Source organism: Carassius gibelio, chromosome A11 (genome assembly GCF_023724105.1).
Source record: "Carassius gibelio isolate Cgi1373 ecotype wild population from Czech Republic chromosome A11, carGib1.2-hapl.c, whole genome shotgun sequence".
NCBI classification, from domain to species: Eukaryota; Metazoa; Chordata; class Actinopteri; order Cypriniformes; family Cyprinidae; genus Carassius; species Carassius gibelio.
The window spans coordinates 26,369,076-26,385,643 of NC_068381.1; the positions used below are offsets into that span (position 1 = coordinate 26,369,076).

Genomic DNA, 16,568 nt, shown 5'->3' on the forward strand with positions numbered 1-16,568 from the left:
GCAAATCTTCCTGCACCAGAAGTGACTTTTTGGCCAGCAGTAGAGCTACAGAACCCTGATATATTGAGGTTCTGATCCAGCAAATCTTCCTGCACCAGAAGTGACTTTTTGGCCAGCAGTAGAGCTACAGAACCCTGATATGTCGAGGTTCTGACTAGCCCTTAGCCCCTTCGATAGCTCAGCTGGTAGAGCGGAGGACTGTAGTTTGGAGTGTTGGCCATCCTTAGGTCGCTGGTTCAACTCCGGCTCGAAGGAGGTGTTTTTTTCATGTTCCCACCAATGTTTTGGCTTGGAGATGGCTTTCTCACAGCTGTCAGCAGAGCTTGAATTCGCAGTCCACAATTGGAAGGCAAAAGAGCTTTCCCTGACCGGGAATCGAACCCGGGCCGCGGCGGTGAGAGCGCCGAATCCTAACCACTAGACCACCAGGGAGGGATGGTGGGCTGGAGGGCTCGTGGGCTGGAGGGCTCATGGGCTGGTGGGCAGGAGGGCTGGAGGGCTCGTGGGCTGGTGGGCTGGTGGGCTTGAGGGCTGGTAGTCTGTTCTCCTGATAACAAGGTGAGAATGAGCAGACATCAATGCTTGCCACTGTCACATCGAAAACCAACAAGTCTGTAACAATCGGGGGTCTTTACTAATGGTGGGCCAGTGGCGCAATGGATAACGCGTCTGACTACGGATCAGAAGATTCTAGGTTCGACTCCTGGCTGGCTCGCTCTGTGCTTGTTTTTCTCCGGCTTATTTTGTTGTTGTGTTTTTTTTCTCCAAAGTCCAAAACAAAAGGCAACTCTCTAGGCATTCTTCTATTTTTTCCAAAAAAAGGCACATTCTGCACACCCATTCCGATGTCTAGGGGAGACACGGACATGCTTTGGTATTGCCATTCGTCTCACAAAATGCAGGCTGGTGGGCCAGTTGATTCTAGAATGAACAATTTCATCGCTACTCTGTAACCGCTTTACTACTTTGAAGGGTGCAATGCCATGTGGTTTTGATGTCACAGGCTTGCCATTTTGAAGCCTTATCACTAATTGCCACCTGGACATTGAGAATAATTTGTAATCTGCATTAAACTGAACGAGCGAATAATCAGCATATTAAAAATTGGTCTCACTTTCATTATTAACCTCACAACATGTCAGTTTTGTACCTTGACAGACCGACGATAGGCAGTTTTTCCTCTAGATAACGGTTGCCATGTGTGTTTTCAGATGCATGACACAAGTATTTTCACCTGGACAAGACCTTAATTACCAGTTCGAGGTATAAATTCAGCAATCACAGGATTCTGGCCAAAAAACTGAACCATGTGTGAGTCAACAAACATGTCCCTTGAATGCATGCAACACTATATATTTCAGTAAACCGTCCCTTCGGATGATTCTTGTATTGCCAAATTATTATCACATTGTTACAGTCACACACCAAAAGCAACAGGCCACTACAAAACCCTGCGCCCACACTGGCCACATTTATGGAAAGTGGCCCACAAGCTTGTGGCCAGTTAAAGCTGGCCAGTTCCCATATGGTCTAGCAGTTAGGATTCCTGGTTTTCTCGTACGCAGCCAGGGGTTGACTCCAGTTTTTCCTCTAGATAAAGGTTGCCGTGTGTGTTTTCAAATGGATGACACGAGTATTTTCACTTGGACAAGAGCTTAATTACCAGTTTGAGGAATCAATTCTGCAATCACAGGAATCTGCCCAAATACACTGAACCCCCGGGTTGAGTGAAAAAACAGATTCCCTGAATGCATACAACACTATATAATTCAGAAAACCGTCCTTTTGGATAATTCTTGTTTTGCCAAATTATTATCACATTGTTACAGTCACAGAACTAAAGCAACAGGCCACTACAAGGTCCTGCGCCCACGCTGACCACATGTATGGAAAGTGCGCCAGAAGCCCATGGCCAGTTTAAAGTGTCCAAATCCCATATGGTCTAGCGGTTAGGATTCCTGGTTTTCACCCAGGCGGCCCGGGTTCAACTCCCGGTATGGGAATGCATGCTCCTTTTTGCTTCCCTCCTCAAAAATCCAGCAAATCTTCCTGCACCAGAAGTGACTTTTTGGCCAGCAGTAGAGCTACAGAACCCTGATATGTCGAGGTTCTGATCCAGCAAATCTTCCTGCACCAGAAGTGACTTTTTGGCCAGCAGTAGAGCTACAGAACCCTGATATGTCGAGGTTCTGACTAGCCCTTAGCCCCTTCGATAGCTCAGCTGGTAGAGCGGAGGACTGTAGGTTGGAGTGTTGGCCATCCTTAGGTCGCTGGTTCAACTCCGGCTCGAAGGAGGTGTTTTTTTCATGTTCCCACCAATGTTTTGGCTTGGAGCTGGCTTTCTCACAGCTGTCAGCAGAGCTTGAATTCGCAGTCCACAATTGGAAGGCAAAAGAGCTTTCCCTGACCGGGAATCGAACCCGGGCCGCGGCGGTGAGAGCGCCGAATCCTAACCACTAGACCACCAGGGATGGATGGTGGGCTGGAGGGCTCGTGGGCTGGTGGGCTGGTGGGCTGGAGGGCTGGTAGTCTGTTCTCCTGATAACAAGGTGAGAATGAGCAGACATCAATGCTTGCCACCGTCACATCGAAAACCAACAAGTCTGTAACAATCGGGGGTCTTTACTAATGGTGGGCCAGTGGCGCAATGGATAACGCGTCTGACTACGGATCAGAAGATTCTAGGTTCGACTCCTGGCTGGCTCGCTCTGTGCTTGTTTTTCTCCGGCTTATTTTGTTGTTGTGTTTTTTTTCTCCAAAGTCCAAAAGAAAAGGCAACTCTCTAGGCATTCTTCTATTTTTTCCAAAAAAAGGCACATTCTGCACACCCATTCCGATGTCTAGGGGAGACACGGACATGCTTTGGTATTGCCATTCGTCTCACAAAATGCAGGCTGGTGGGCCAGTTGATTCTAGAAAGAACAATTTCATCGCTACTCTGTAACCGCTTTACTACTTTGAAGGGTGCAATGCCATGTGGTTTTGATGTCACAGGCTTGCCATTTTGAAGCCTTATCACTAATTGCCACCTGGACATTGAGAATAATTTGTAATCTGCATTAAACTGAACGAGCGAATAATCAGCATATTAAAAATTGGTCTCACTTTCATTATTAACCTCACAACATGTCAGTTTTGTACCTTGACAGACCGACGATAGGCAGTTTTTCCTCTAGATAACGGTTGCCATGTGTGTTTTCAGATGCATGACACAAGTATTTTCACCTGGACAAGACCTTAATTACCAGTTCGAGGTATAAATTCAGCAATCACAGGATTCTGGCCAAAAAACTGAACCATGTGTGAGTCAACAAACATGTCCCTTGAATGCATGCAACACTATATATTTCAGTAAACCGTCCCTTCGGATGATTCTTGTATTGCCAAATTATTATCACATTGTTACAGTCACACACCAAAAGCAACAGGCCACTACAAGACCCTGCGCCCACACTGGCCACATTTATGGAAAGTGGCCCACAAGCTTGTGGCCAGTTAAAGCTGGCCAGTTCCCATATGGTCTAGCAGTTAGGATTCCTGGTTTTCTTGTACGCAGCCAGGGGTTGACTCCAGTTTTTCCTCTAGATAAAGGTTGCCGTGTGTGTTTTCAAATGGATGACACGAGTATTTTCACTTGGACAAGAGCTTAATTACCAGTTTGAGGAATCAATTCTGCAATCACAGGAATCTGCCCAAATACACTGAACCCCCGGGTTGAGTGAAAAAACAGATTCCCTGAATGCATACAACACTATATAATTCAGAAAACCGTCCTTTTGGATAATTCTTGTTTTGCCAAATTATTATCATATTGTTACAGTCACAGAACTAAAGCAACAGGCCACTACAAGGTCCTGCGCCCACGCTGACCACATGTATGGAAAGTGCCCCAGAAGCCCATGGCCAGTTTAAAGTGTCCAGATCCCATATGGTCTAGCGGTTAGGATTCCTGGTTTTTTTTTTTTTACTTTTTGGCCAGCAGTAGAGCTACAGAACCCTGATATGTCGAGGTTCTGACTAGCCCTTAGCCCCTTCGATGGCGGTACCTGACAACCACAAGTCTGTAAAATTAATCCAATAGTATGCCGACTTCTATCTTTTAAAAACCAATCACGTTATGACCTCTATCTTTTGAAAACCAATCACGTTACGACCTCTATCTTTTGAAAACCAATCACGTTACGACTTCTATCTTTTAAAAACCAATCACCTTACGACTTCTATCTTTTATAAATCAATCACGTTGCGATCTCTATTTTTCCGCGTCCAATGAAATGGCAAGGTCTATTTCTCATACACCAATCACGCACGTCCTCGCCAATTGCATGTAATCTCCGCTCAGGTAACGTTAAATTATTTACATTCCGCTCATGTATGTTATTTATATCTTGATATGAATGAAATGGTTTAGGATTTTTGTTCTTTAGGAATAGCAAGATTGGCCATGTAAATTAGCCTATGATTACCGCTTGATACTACGTAACGTCAACTGTCACTGATGTGTAAATACTATTACGACCGGAGCTAACGTAACTGTAAATATGTCGAATTTAACCGATTAACAAGTTTTCTCAATGAAAAAAAAAATGCTTTTTATTTAATTGTAATAAGGTTCCACAGCTTTTTCCAAATGCGGCATTTGAACACACAAAATAAATTTGGAAAATGTTAATGTTTTGTTTAACTTTTACACGTATGTTATATGTTTGTACATATGTTATGACCAGTCAAAAGAAGTGAATGGATAAGTTTATACATTCAGGTTCATGCCCTTATCACATGGACACAGTTGAAAGACCACAATATGTTTAATCTGAGTATTTGTTTTAGTCAAATTAATCCATAATGCTATATATTTATTTATTTATTTATACTCATAAACGTGTTGTATGAGCCTAGGTCATTGAGACATACAGCCATAATAGAAAGATCTATCACAACTTGTTAAGACTCTATGTAATTGTTCTTATACTTTTATTCTTGTTATAATCTTATTATATGTATTTTTTTATATTTGTACAAACATACACACATACATACAAACATATATATATATATATATATATATATATATATATATATATATATATATATATATATATATATATATATATATATATATATATATATATATATATATATATATATATATATATATATATATATATATATATATATAATGTTATATAATTGTTTTGACATTATATATATGACTGAATTGTGCAATTGAAATGTTTCCTCTTGGCATGAATATAGCCCCTGCTGCTGACATGGCATTAAATAATAAATAAATAAATCACAACATGTTATATGTAAGATAATATGTGTATTATAATGAACTTATAATCTGCTATAATATGGCGGTCGTTCTGGACCAGGAACACAACTAGCTATCATGAAATGAACACAACAGGAGGGTAAATGCTACAGGCTACAATGGCAGTTAGTGTAACGTGTTATGTAGTGTTTCAGGCAACGACATGGCTTCAGCTAAGTCTCACAAAGGCATGAGTAATGCTGAATGGCTTGCGCGTCTGGAGATTTTTGCCCAAACAGGAGTTTGGCCATCTACACAGGGGAATAGACCTTCTCCCCGACAAAAACGATGGCATGAGATGTATCAGAAGGTAAGTTATGCAGCTAGATTCATGGGCAAACTAACAAACTTTTTTGACAATACATTGTGGTATTTTTATTTATGTGTATGGTTAAGTAATTACATGTAAATACAATGTTATATTGATATAATTATGATGACTTATTGCTGTTTTGAGATCCAGTGTCAGAGGTATAATTCATGTTCACAGATAGAAAAGTGCCCTCTGCAAATGAGGGGACAGACCACTCTTCTGAAGGAAGCTCAGACATGTATTTGTGGCTTTCACAAGGTAACTTCAATTAGCCTGGTTCAAGTTGCATAAATAGATAGATGTGTTTGCAACATCAATGTGTCTTTATATCTAAAATCACATTAGGAAGACTGTTTTGTACTTTATGCATGTGTCACAGGTTCATCCACCAGTCACAGGGGAAGCATCACAGAGCACCCCGGCCCAAAGCACACCCTCTGTCAGCGATGTGTCATGTCCTGCAAAGAGACCTAAACTGACATTGTCAATGGTAAGCAGACCACACTATTGCATGCATCACTGCAGATACTGAAACATCTCAACCTTTAACTATAGTGTTAGGGTTTTGTTATCACTAACCATGACAAATCTTTTTAGTTTGAAAAGTCAAGGTTTGGAGGCTCACATGTGGCAGCAGCAAAACCTAATTTGAGCACCCAGAGGAAAACCTCTCAGGTTAATATTAAAAGACATCAAGACTTTTATAATGTCATCATGACTTTATCACTATGTAATTTTAATGTATTAAAAACATGGCAATCCCCTTAATAAATTATTCATAATGTTTGACTCCACAGATGTTAGAGCACTCCAGTTCAGCTACAGTTTCATGTCCACCCTCTGATCCTCATCCTCCTCCATCCCCCAAACCTCATCAGCCCGTCATCCAGTCCTCCTCTTCCTTCTTCCTTCCTCCACCTCAGAGTTCACAACGCATCAAAAAAACAGCAACGCCATCAACTGTTTCTGAGAATACTGTTGTGAGGAGCCCAGTAAGATCTCATTCAAAATATATACATGTCTTCATCATTTAATGCTCTCTTAGCTTTTATTTAAACCAGTGTTTTTTATAATATCAGCAGGTCTCATCTCAGCCAGAAGATCTCCCCCTTCTGTGGCCACAGACAATGCCACAGCAAGACCAGAAGTGGGTGTCAGAAGCACTTTTTAGGGTTGGTGCAAAGGGAAAGCTGGAGCTGCGTGAAAACCTACAGTTGTGGTATCACCCCCCACCACCAGCCCTGTTGTACCACCAAGCTCCAACACCTGATAGGTTTTTTTCACAGCGTCTCTTGCTCTGGATGCCATATAAGCTGTGGAAGGTGCGGCTCCAGTGTACTAACCCTGCCTGTGCCAGGCAACAGCTGTGTGGTGGTGGACTGCACAGGAGGGTACGACAGGTGTTAGACATTGACAGATACTACAACCTGGTGACAGAGACCCTGATCTGCACCAGGTGTAGAACCAGCTATCTGTCCTGGAGTCAAGCTGTGCTGCAGCAGTTGGACCTGGCCCATCGATCTGAATTCAGGGTCATCCTCACACGCAAGTAATTATTTTGCAGTCATTTTCACTTATGTTCTACCCTTTCTGATAAATATTTCCTACAATAATTAGATACCTTATAATAAGATACTTAAATGAATGCTTTTTTCCAAGGTATGCCTGTGACATTCGGGTTCTTCGCTTGCTGCGTGAGAGGGGCATGGGGAATGGCCCAGTGAGGATCATCGGCCAGCTGAGAGAGAACCACAGTGAGGAGTGGTTGAAACGTGCGCTTCGGTACACATCAGAGTGTGTGGCCTTTTTTGATAATCGTGGCCTGCATCCGCTGCACTTCCAGGAGCCACCACCACTTGCTTCAGTACCCAGCTACAAATGGCTCCTCACTGTATATAGTCAGGACATTCTCAACAGGCTCGATCACATAAAGGCCAGCATAACATCCACGTATGGATCAATCTTAAAAATGGATTCAACTAAGAAGGTCAGATAAGCTGCTTAATTGACTGTACCCTTATCTATAATGTATTGTTAGACCAAGAGAGCTTTATTTTTTTCAGTGTAACTGATTTGGATGCATGTTGTATTATTTGCTATGCTTATTGTTTCTTTCAGATCACCAAGAAGTTGAGCGGGCCTGCGAAAGGCACAGCACAGTGGCTTACCTCAGTGGGCAATGAGATAGGTCAGGTGCTGATGAGTGTCCTGACTGCGAATGAAGGGGCTGGGTTAGACCTCATGGCTGCAGGGCTCATGGAGCGATACCGGAGTGCTGGTGTTGATCCTCCCACTATCATTTATGTGGACTGTGATTGTTGCAAGAAAGTGGGAGAGACTAAATTGAAGAGGCGGTTCAGCGGCTGGCCAGATGTCATCGTCCGCCTAGACATTTGGCATTTTATGCGAAGTCTGGCAGTAGGGTGCACCACTGACGCCCACCAGTTGTACCCTACTTTTATGGCAAGGCTGTCATCCTGTATTTTTGAGTGGGATGCAGGGGATCTCACTCTGCTGAGACAGGCCAAAAGGGAGCAACTCATCCAACAGGGCTGGCCTACTCTGTCGGAGGCAGAACTGGACCATCATTTAACTAAAGCTGAGCTGCTCCAGCACTGCAGGAGGAGAACACGGGGAGAAGAAACCACTTTCCGCCTCCTTGATATGCTCATCAGAGAGCTCATGGGTGGCAAGGGGAATGATGCTCTTGGTGTTCCTCTACTTGACAGTGTGAGAATGCAGCACATCTGGAATGTCCAGAGGCGGCACATCACCTGTATCCAAGACCCTCCAAATGTGCCGCTCTATACTGAAACTGGAACTACAAGCAAGGGTGGGGTGGTTCTAAAAACTTATCGTTGTGCCAGAGGCTCCACATCCCTGGAATCATTTCACTGCCACCTAAACAGATTTATTCCAGGTTTGTCATGTCAGAATATACCACATTTTGCCACTAATTCCTGTTTATCAAGATATTTGCAGATTAAATTTTATGTTTTGCATTTTCTCAAAGCAATATTTGGCTTTCTATTTCTTTTTCTAGGGAACAGCGCAAACAGCCTGAACTTCCAGATTTATCTCCTGGAAGGTTTATTACGCTGGAATCAGGACCGGGCTGAAGCTGCTGTTGCAGATGGAGGTTCAACTCTGCGCTCTTACACAGGGGAGCTGGTTTACTCTGTCAATGAGAACTACAATAAGTTGTATGGCAGGAAATTGGTCCCTAGCTTCACTCCACCTGCAGTATACACAGGTAAAAATATTTTGATAAATGCAGCTCATGATGTAGCATGTTTTTGGTAAAATTACAAGTGCTTTTGGACAATAATAATGTAATTTTGACATATCAGAGAAAAATTATACTACCAGAATATTTATACATTATTCTGTGTTCTAGGTTTCAGGGCAGAAAATAAAATACATAGTAGAATATAGAGTAATCCTGTCTTTTTATGATACCCTCTGAATTAGATATATATTGTTCATACAGAAGTGGACAACAAAATATTTACTGCATTTCTAAATAAACCTTTCTGCATAATTTCCATTAAAAATGTTTCCTGTTACAAATATTTCCTCAGGGGAGCTCATTGGAGTACAGTACTTGTTGAGGCAGAATAGTCAGCCCCTGGAGGACATGTGCCCTACCTCTGATAGGACCTCTCAATTGCTGGAGGAGATAGATGTGGAGGAGCAAGTGGAAAAGGATGAGGGTTTCATTGATTTCTTTGGAGAGGAAGCCACAGTGGCAAATCTTGTGGCATCAGATGACTTAGTCCTTTCAGGTCCACCAGTTCTACCAGCTGCACCAGTTCCCAGTGTCCAGGCTCCTACAGCTGCACCACTGCCCAGTGTCAAAATTCCACCACTGCCCATTGTCCAGACTCCACCACTGCCCAGTGTCCAGACTCCACCATTGCCCAGTGTCCAGACTCCACCACTGCCCAGTGTCCAGACTCCACCACTGCCCAGTGTCCAGACTCCACCATTGCCCAGTGTCCAGACTCCACCACTGCCCAGTGTCCAGACTCCACCACTGCCCAGTGTCCAGACTCCACCACTGCCCAGTGTCCAGGCTCCACCACTGCTCAGAGTCCGGGCTCCTTCAACTGCACCAGTGCCCAGTGTAGCTGCATCACTGCTCAGTGTCCAGGCTCCACCATTGTTCAGAGTCCGGGCTCCTTCAGCTGCACCAGTGCCCAGTGTCCAGGCTCCACCACTGCTCAGAGTCCGGGCTCCTTCAGCTGCACCAGTGCCCAGTGTAGCTGCACCACTGCCCAGTGTCCAGACTCCACCACTGCCCAGTGTCCAGGCTCCACCACTGCTCAGAGTCCGGGCTCCTTCAGCTGCACCAGTGCCCAGTGTAGCTGCACCACTGCCCAGTGTCCAGACTCCACCACTGCCCAGTGTCCAGACTCCACCACTGCCCAGTGTCCAGGCTCCACCACTGCTCAGAGTCCGGGCTCCTTCAGCTGCACCAGTGCCCAGTGTAGCTGCACCACTGCCCAGTGTCCAGACTCCACCACTGCCCAGTGTCCAGGCTCCACCACTGCTCAGAGTCCGGGCTCCTTCAGCTGCACCAGTGCCCAGTGTAGCTGCACCACTGCCCAGTGTCCAGACTCCACCACTGCCCAGTGTCCAGGCTCCACCACTGCTCAGAGTCCGGGCTCCTTCAGCTGCACCAGTGCCCAGTGTAGCTGCACCACTGCCCAGTGTCCAGACTCCACCACTGCCCAGTGTCCAGGCTCCACCACTGCTCAGAGTCCGGGCTCCTTCAGCTGCACCAGTACCCAGTGTCCAGGATCCTTTAGATACACCAGTGCCCTCAGCAATGGTAAAATTTCCTTTTCTATACGAATTGTCACTCATTTAGTTATCTGCCATTAAGCAGTAAACTTACTTAACAGCATGTAAATACCTAACCAACAGTTATATATTTCCAGGCTGTTGACGAACACTGCATTCCTGGAATGGACCGGGTGGATGCGTTGGCAGAGTGTCTGGTGGAGCTGCGCACACAGACAAGCCTCACACTTACCAACCAACAAGTTGCGACCATTGTGGGTCTGTGGCAGAACCTGGACAAATTTGATAAAGACAGGGTGGTGTATGCTGCTCGTCATCAAGACAGGCTACTTACAGGACGTTTTAGGTCCCCAAAAAAGAAAGCTGTCTTCACTCCTGGTGTCGACAGCACAAAAAGGTGTGTTTTGGGTTCTAGCGGCTCTCCAGCACAGTGGCCTAATTGCTGTCGCCTTGTTGAAATGATTTTCATAAGGTTATGTAACATCCACCGAAGCCCCAAGAAACAGCGGACAGAATGTCTGTCTAGATGGGATCTCATTCTTCGTGATTACAGAAAAATTCGGCAGCTAATCCTGAGCAATGGAACGGTGATGAGTGACACAACCCTTCAGCTAGTTGAGGTAAATCAGAGGACCCTTACGACATGGCACAATAACCGTTTAAAGGGTCAGGAGGTCTCCTTGCTGTTGCAAGGGCTGGACCTTCCAGAGGCACGTCCAGTGGCTTTGGATGTTTTGCCTCCAGCACGAGTACAGCCTGTTGTGCCTCCACAATATAGCCACCAGTTGCATACCTACCAGATGCCACCAGACACAGCTGGACAGGCAAAGACAAAGTTTAGAAAGATTGCGCCCTCAGCTACCTGTACATCTGCCACAGCAACTTCAATCTGGCCATCAGCCGTACACCCTCAGCGTTCAGCCACGTCCAGCCAGCTAAGGACAATTTGTCCCAGGCCGACAGCACCACACCCATTGGTTCCTGACACACCCACTGCCCCTGTTGTGTCTCAGATGTTTCTGGTGCCCTGCCCAGCCCCATTTTCCACCATTAACCCTGGAGCAATTTCCTCTGAGCCACCTGCAAATGACACAGCCACTCCAACCAAACGATCGTACAATCGCACTGTAAAAGCAAATTCGTGCAGAAAGTGTGGCCAATTTCGTACTCAAGAAACTGGCCATAGCCAGTACAAAGGCAAAATATATTGCCCTAATAAAGAAACAATTACAAAGGAGCAGTGGTTACAGATTATGAGAAGATAACTCATTTATTTATGTGTGATACATTCATTTTGTTCTCTTGGTTGGATCTGTTCTGTTTTTTATCTTCCAGCCATATTTAATGTTAAAGAGTTATACTGTGCACTTTTTTTTATCTTGTATTATTATTATTATTATTATTATTATTATAAACATGTGGGTATGTATGTGAATACACTATAATACATATGGAAATATATATACATATTAAATAAAGTTAAACTATTATTATTATTATTATAGAAAGGTTTATGTGTAGAGGAAGCAGTATAAAGTAAAATACCAAAATGTGTAGATTTTGATGTATATATTTATATATTTTTTTGTACTTATTTTATATAGCGTGTGCACTTAAAATTCTTAATTTTATATTGAATTTAGTACTTTTCCTACATTTTTTTAAATATGTATATAGTTAATAAATATATTTCTCTTTGACTGGTGTGTTGTATTTATTTGTTTTATTGAATGTAATGACATTCAGTTTACAGTTAAATTCAGTGTCACGTGTAGCTTTGCAGTAAGTAATATGATACAATAAAGTGTGAATGCCGTAATAAGGAGGTTATTTTGTCCCTACTGCCACAGGAAATGATTGCCTTAATAAATGCACTTTGACTAATGATAATGAGAATAAAATAAAAATCAATCTTAGAAACGAAAGAATTATTAAATCAAAAACATTACTGTCAAAATCAATCTTAGAAATGAAACAATAATTAAATTCAAATACATTACTTTTAAAATCAAACTTGGACACGAAACAATCGATTTACGATTTTTAACAAATACACGCATAACTTTATGTGACAGCGTGGATTCGAACCTACGATTTCCTGAATTTCTCGCGCTTCTCTTCCTCTCTCTCCCCTCTTCCCCCCCTTCTTATACAGACAATTGTTCCCCAGCTTTGGCGGAGCTGGTAGAGCGGAGGACTGTAGGTTGGAGTGTTGGCCATCCTTAGGTCGCTGGTTCAACTCCGGCTCGAAGGAGGTGTTTTTTTCATGTTCCCACCAATGTTTTGGCTTGGAGCTGGCTTTCTCACAGCTGTCAGCAGAGCTTGAATTCGCAGTCCACAATTGGAAGGCAAAAGAGCTTTCCCTGACCGGGAATCGAACCCGGGCCGCGGCGGTGAGAGCGCCGAATCCTAACCACTAGACCACCAGGGATGGATGGTGGGCTGGAGGGCTCGTGGGCTGGTGGGCAGGAGGGCTGGAGGGCTCGTGGGCTGGTGGGCTGGTGGGCTGCAGGGCTGGTAGTCTGTTCTCCTGATAACAAGGTGAGAATGAGCAGACATCAATGCTTGCCACCGTCACATCGAAAACCAACAAGTCTGTAACAATCGGGGGTCTTTACTAATGGTGGGCCAGTGGCGCAATGGATAACGCGTCTGACTACGGATCAGAAGATTCTAGGTTCGACTCCTGGCTGGCTTGCTCTGTGCTTGTTTTTCTCCGGCTTATTTTGTTGTTGTGTTTTTTTTCTCCAAAGTCCAAAAGAAAAGGCAACTCTCTAGGCATTCTTCTATTTTTTCCAAAAAAAGGCACATTCTGCACACCCATTCCGATGTCTAGGGGAGACACGGACATGCTTTGGTATTGCCATTCATCTCACAAAATGCTGGCTGGTGGGCCAGTTGATTCTAGAATGAACAATTTCATCGCTACTCTGTAGCCGCTTTACTACTTTGAAGGGTGCAATGCCATGTGGTTTTGATGTCACAGGCTTGCCATTTTGAAGCCTTATCACTAATTGCCGCCTGGACATTGAGAATAATTTGTAATCTGCATTAAACTGAACGAGCGAATAATCAGCATATTAAAAATTGGTCTCACTTTCATTATTAACCTCACAACATGTCAGTTTTGTACCTTGACAGACCGACGATAGGCAGTTTTTCCTCTAGATAACGGTTGCCATGTGTGTTTTCAGATGCATGACACAAGTATTTTCACCTGGACAAGACCTTAATTACCAGTTCGAGGTATAAATTCAGCAATCACAGGATTCTGGCCAAAAAACTGAACCATGTGTGAGTCAACAAACATGTCCCTTGAATGCATGCAACACTATATATTTCAGTAAACCGTCCCTTCGGATGATTCTTGTATTGCCAAATTATTATCACATTGTTACAGTCACACACCAAAAGCAACAGGCCACTACAAAACCCTGCGCCCACACTGGCCACATTTATGGAAAGTGGCCCACAAGCTTGTGGCCAGTTAAAGCTGGCCAGTTCCCATATGGTCTAGCAGTTAGGATTCCTGGTTTTCTCGTACGCAGCCAGGGGTTGACTCCAGTTTTTCCTCTAGATAAAGGTTGCCGTGTGTGTTTTCAAATGGATGACACGAGTATTTTCACTTGGACAAGAGCTTAATTACCAGTTTGAGGAATCAATTCTGCAATCACAGGAATCTGCCCAAATACACTGAACCCCCGGGTTGAGTGAAAAAACAGATTCCCTGAATGCATACAACACTATATAATTCAGAAAACCGTCCTTTTGGATAATTCTTGTTTTGCCAAATTATTATCACATTGTTACAGTCACAGAACTAAAGCAACAGGCCACTACAAGGTCCTGCGCCCACGCTGACCACATGTATGGAAAGTGCGCCAGAAGCCCATGGCCAGTTTAAAGTGTCCAAATCCCATATGGTCTAGCGGTTAGGATTCCTGGTTTTCACCCAGGCGGCCTGGGTTCAACTCCCGGTATGGGAATGCATGCTCCTTTTTGCTTCCCTCCTCAAAAATCCAGCAAATCTTCCTGCACCAGAAGTGACTTTTTGGCCAGCAGTAGAGCTACAGAACCCTGATATGTCGAGGTCCTGATCCAGCAAATCTTCCTGCACCAGAAGTGACTTTTTGGCCAGCAGTAGAGCTACAGAACCCTGATATGTCGAGGTTCTGACTAGCCCTTAGCCCCTTCGATAGCTCAGCTGGTAGAGCGGAGGACTGTAGGTTGGAGTGTTGGCCATCCTTAGGTCGCTGGTTCAACTCCGGCTCGAAGGAGGTGTTTTTTTCATGTTCCCACCAATGTTTTGGCTTGGAGCTGGCTTTCTCACAGCTGTCAGCAGAGCTTGAATTCGCAGTCCACAATTGGAAGGCAAAAGAGCTTTCCCTGACCGGGAATCGAACCCGGGCCGCGGCGGTGAGAGCGCCGAATCCTAACCACTAGACCACCAGGGATGGATGGTGGGCTGGAGGGCTCGTGGGCTGGTGGGCTGGTGGGCTGGAGGGCTGGTAGTCTGTTCTCCTGATAACAAGGTGAGAATGAGCAGACATCAATGCTTGCCACCGTCACATCGAAAACCAACAAGTCTGTAACAATCGGGGGTCTTTACTAATGGTGGGCCAGTGGCGCAATGGATAACGCGTCTGACTACGGATCAGAAGATTCTAGGTTCGACTCCTGGCTGGCTCGCTCTGTGCTTGTTTTTCTCCGGCTTATTTTGTTGTTGTGTTTTTTTTCTCCAAAGTCCAAAAGAAAAGGCAACTCTCTAGGCATTCTTCTATTTTTTCCAAAAAAAGGCACATTCTGCACACCCATTCCGATGTCTAGGGGAGACACGGACATGCTTTGGTATTGCCATTCGTCTCACAAAATGCAGGCTGGTGGGCCAGTTGATTCTAGAAAGAACAATTTCATCGCTACTCTGTAACCGCTTTACTACTTTGAAGGGTGCAATGCCATGTGGTTTTGATGTCACAGGCTTGCCATTTTGAAGCCTTATCACTAATTGCCACCTGGACATTGAGAATAATTTGTAATCTGCATTAAACTGAACGAGCGAATAATCAGCATATTAAAAATTGGTCTCACTTTCATTATTAACCTCACAACATGTCAGTTTTGTACCTTGACAGACCGACGATAGGCAGTTTTTCCTCTAGATAACGGTTGCCATGTGTGTTTTCAGATGCATGACACAAGTATTTTCACCTGGACAAGACCTTAATTACCAGTTCGAGGTATAAATTCAGCAATCACAGGATTCTGGCCAAAAAACTGAACCATGTGTGAGTCAACAAACATGTCCCTTGAATGCATGCAACACTATATATTTCAGTAAACCGTCCCTTCGGATGATTCTTGTATTGCCAAATTATTATCACATTGTTACAGTCACACACCAAAAGCAACAGGCCACTACAAGACCCTGCGCCCACACTGGCCACATTTATGGAAAGTGGCCCACAAGCTTGTGGCCAGTTAAAGCTGGCCAGTTCCCATATGGTCTAGCAGTTAGGATTCCTGGTTTTCTTGTACGCAGCCAGGGGTTGACTCCAGTTTTTCCTCTAGATAAAGGTTGCCGTGTGTGTTTTCAAATGGATGACACGAGTATTTTCACTTGGACAAGAGCTTAATTACCAGTTTGAGGAATCAATTCTGCAATCACAGGAATCTGCCCAAATACACTGAACCCCCGGGTTGAGTGAAAAAACAGATTCCCTGAATGCATACAACACTATATAATTCAGAAAACCGTCCTTTTGGATAATTCTTGTTTTGCCAAATTATTATCACATTGTTACAGTCACAGAACTAAAGCAACAGGCCACTACAAGGTCCTGCGCCCACGCTGACCACATGTATGGAAAGTGCGCCAGAAGCCCATGGCCAGTTTAAAGTGTCCAAATCCCATATGGTCTAGCGGTTAGGATTCCTGGTTTTCACCCAGGCGGCCCGGGTTCAACTCCCGGTATGGGAATGCATGCTCCTTTTTGCTTCCCTCCTCAAAAATCCAGCAAATCTTCCTGCACCAGAAGTGACTTTTTGGCCAGCAGTAGAGCTACAGAACCCTGATATGTCGAGGTTCTGATCCAGCAAATCTTCCTGCACCAGAAGTGACTTTTTGGCCAGCAG

General features: G+C 44.3%; 1 protein-coding gene and 9 non-coding genes across 10 annotated transcripts; 6 read left to right on the forward strand and 4 right to left on the reverse strand.

Moving 5' to 3' along the window:
- Positions 1–360: 360 nt before the first annotated feature.
- Positions 361–432, reverse strand: trnae-cuc (transfer RNA glutamic acid (anticodon CUC)). The gene has a single exon. It is a non-coding gene; the product is annotated as a tRNA-Glu (tRNA).
- A 210-nt stretch (positions 433–642) lies between these two features.
- trnar-acg (transfer RNA arginine (anticodon ACG)) lies at positions 643–715 on the forward strand. Its single transcript has one exon. It is a non-coding gene; the product is annotated as a tRNA-Arg (tRNA).
- Positions 716–1,931: 1,216 nt separating this feature from the next.
- trnae-uuc (transfer RNA glutamic acid (anticodon UUC)) lies at positions 1,932–2,003 on the forward strand. Its single transcript has one exon. It is a non-coding gene; the product is annotated as a tRNA-Glu (tRNA).
- A 396-nt stretch (positions 2,004–2,399) lies between these two features.
- trnae-cuc (transfer RNA glutamic acid (anticodon CUC)) lies at positions 2,400–2,471 on the reverse strand. The gene has a single exon. It is a non-coding gene; the product is annotated as a tRNA-Glu (tRNA).
- A 162-nt stretch (positions 2,472–2,633) lies between these two features.
- trnar-acg (transfer RNA arginine (anticodon ACG)) lies at positions 2,634–2,706 on the forward strand. The gene has a single exon. It is a non-coding gene; the product is annotated as a tRNA-Arg (tRNA).
- Positions 2,707–8,049: 5,343 nt separating this feature from the next.
- On the forward strand, positions 8,050–11,988 carry LOC128022744 (uncharacterized). The gene is made up of 4 exons (XM_052610546.1): positions 8,050–8,550; positions 8,674–8,883; positions 9,212–10,464; positions 10,574–11,988. Exons 1-4 carry the CDS (start codon positions 8,091–8,093, stop codon positions 11,699–11,701), a joined length of 3,051 nt encoding a protein of 1,016 aa, XP_052466506.1. The 5' UTR covers positions 8,050–8,090; the 3' UTR covers positions 11,702–11,988.
- Positions 11,989–12,795: 807 nt separating this feature from the next.
- Positions 12,796–12,867, reverse strand: trnae-cuc (transfer RNA glutamic acid (anticodon CUC)). Its single transcript has one exon. It is a non-coding gene; the product is annotated as a tRNA-Glu (tRNA).
- A 1,951-nt stretch (positions 12,868–14,818) lies between these two features.
- trnae-cuc (transfer RNA glutamic acid (anticodon CUC)) lies at positions 14,819–14,890 on the reverse strand. The gene has a single exon. It is a non-coding gene; the product is annotated as a tRNA-Glu (tRNA).
- Positions 14,891–15,052: 162 nt separating this feature from the next.
- On the forward strand, positions 15,053–15,125 carry trnar-acg (transfer RNA arginine (anticodon ACG)). The gene has a single exon. It is a non-coding gene; the product is annotated as a tRNA-Arg (tRNA).
- A 1,216-nt stretch (positions 15,126–16,341) lies between these two features.
- On the forward strand, positions 16,342–16,413 carry trnae-uuc (transfer RNA glutamic acid (anticodon UUC)). The gene has a single exon. It is a non-coding gene; the product is annotated as a tRNA-Glu (tRNA).
- Positions 16,414–16,568: the final 155 nt, after the last annotated feature.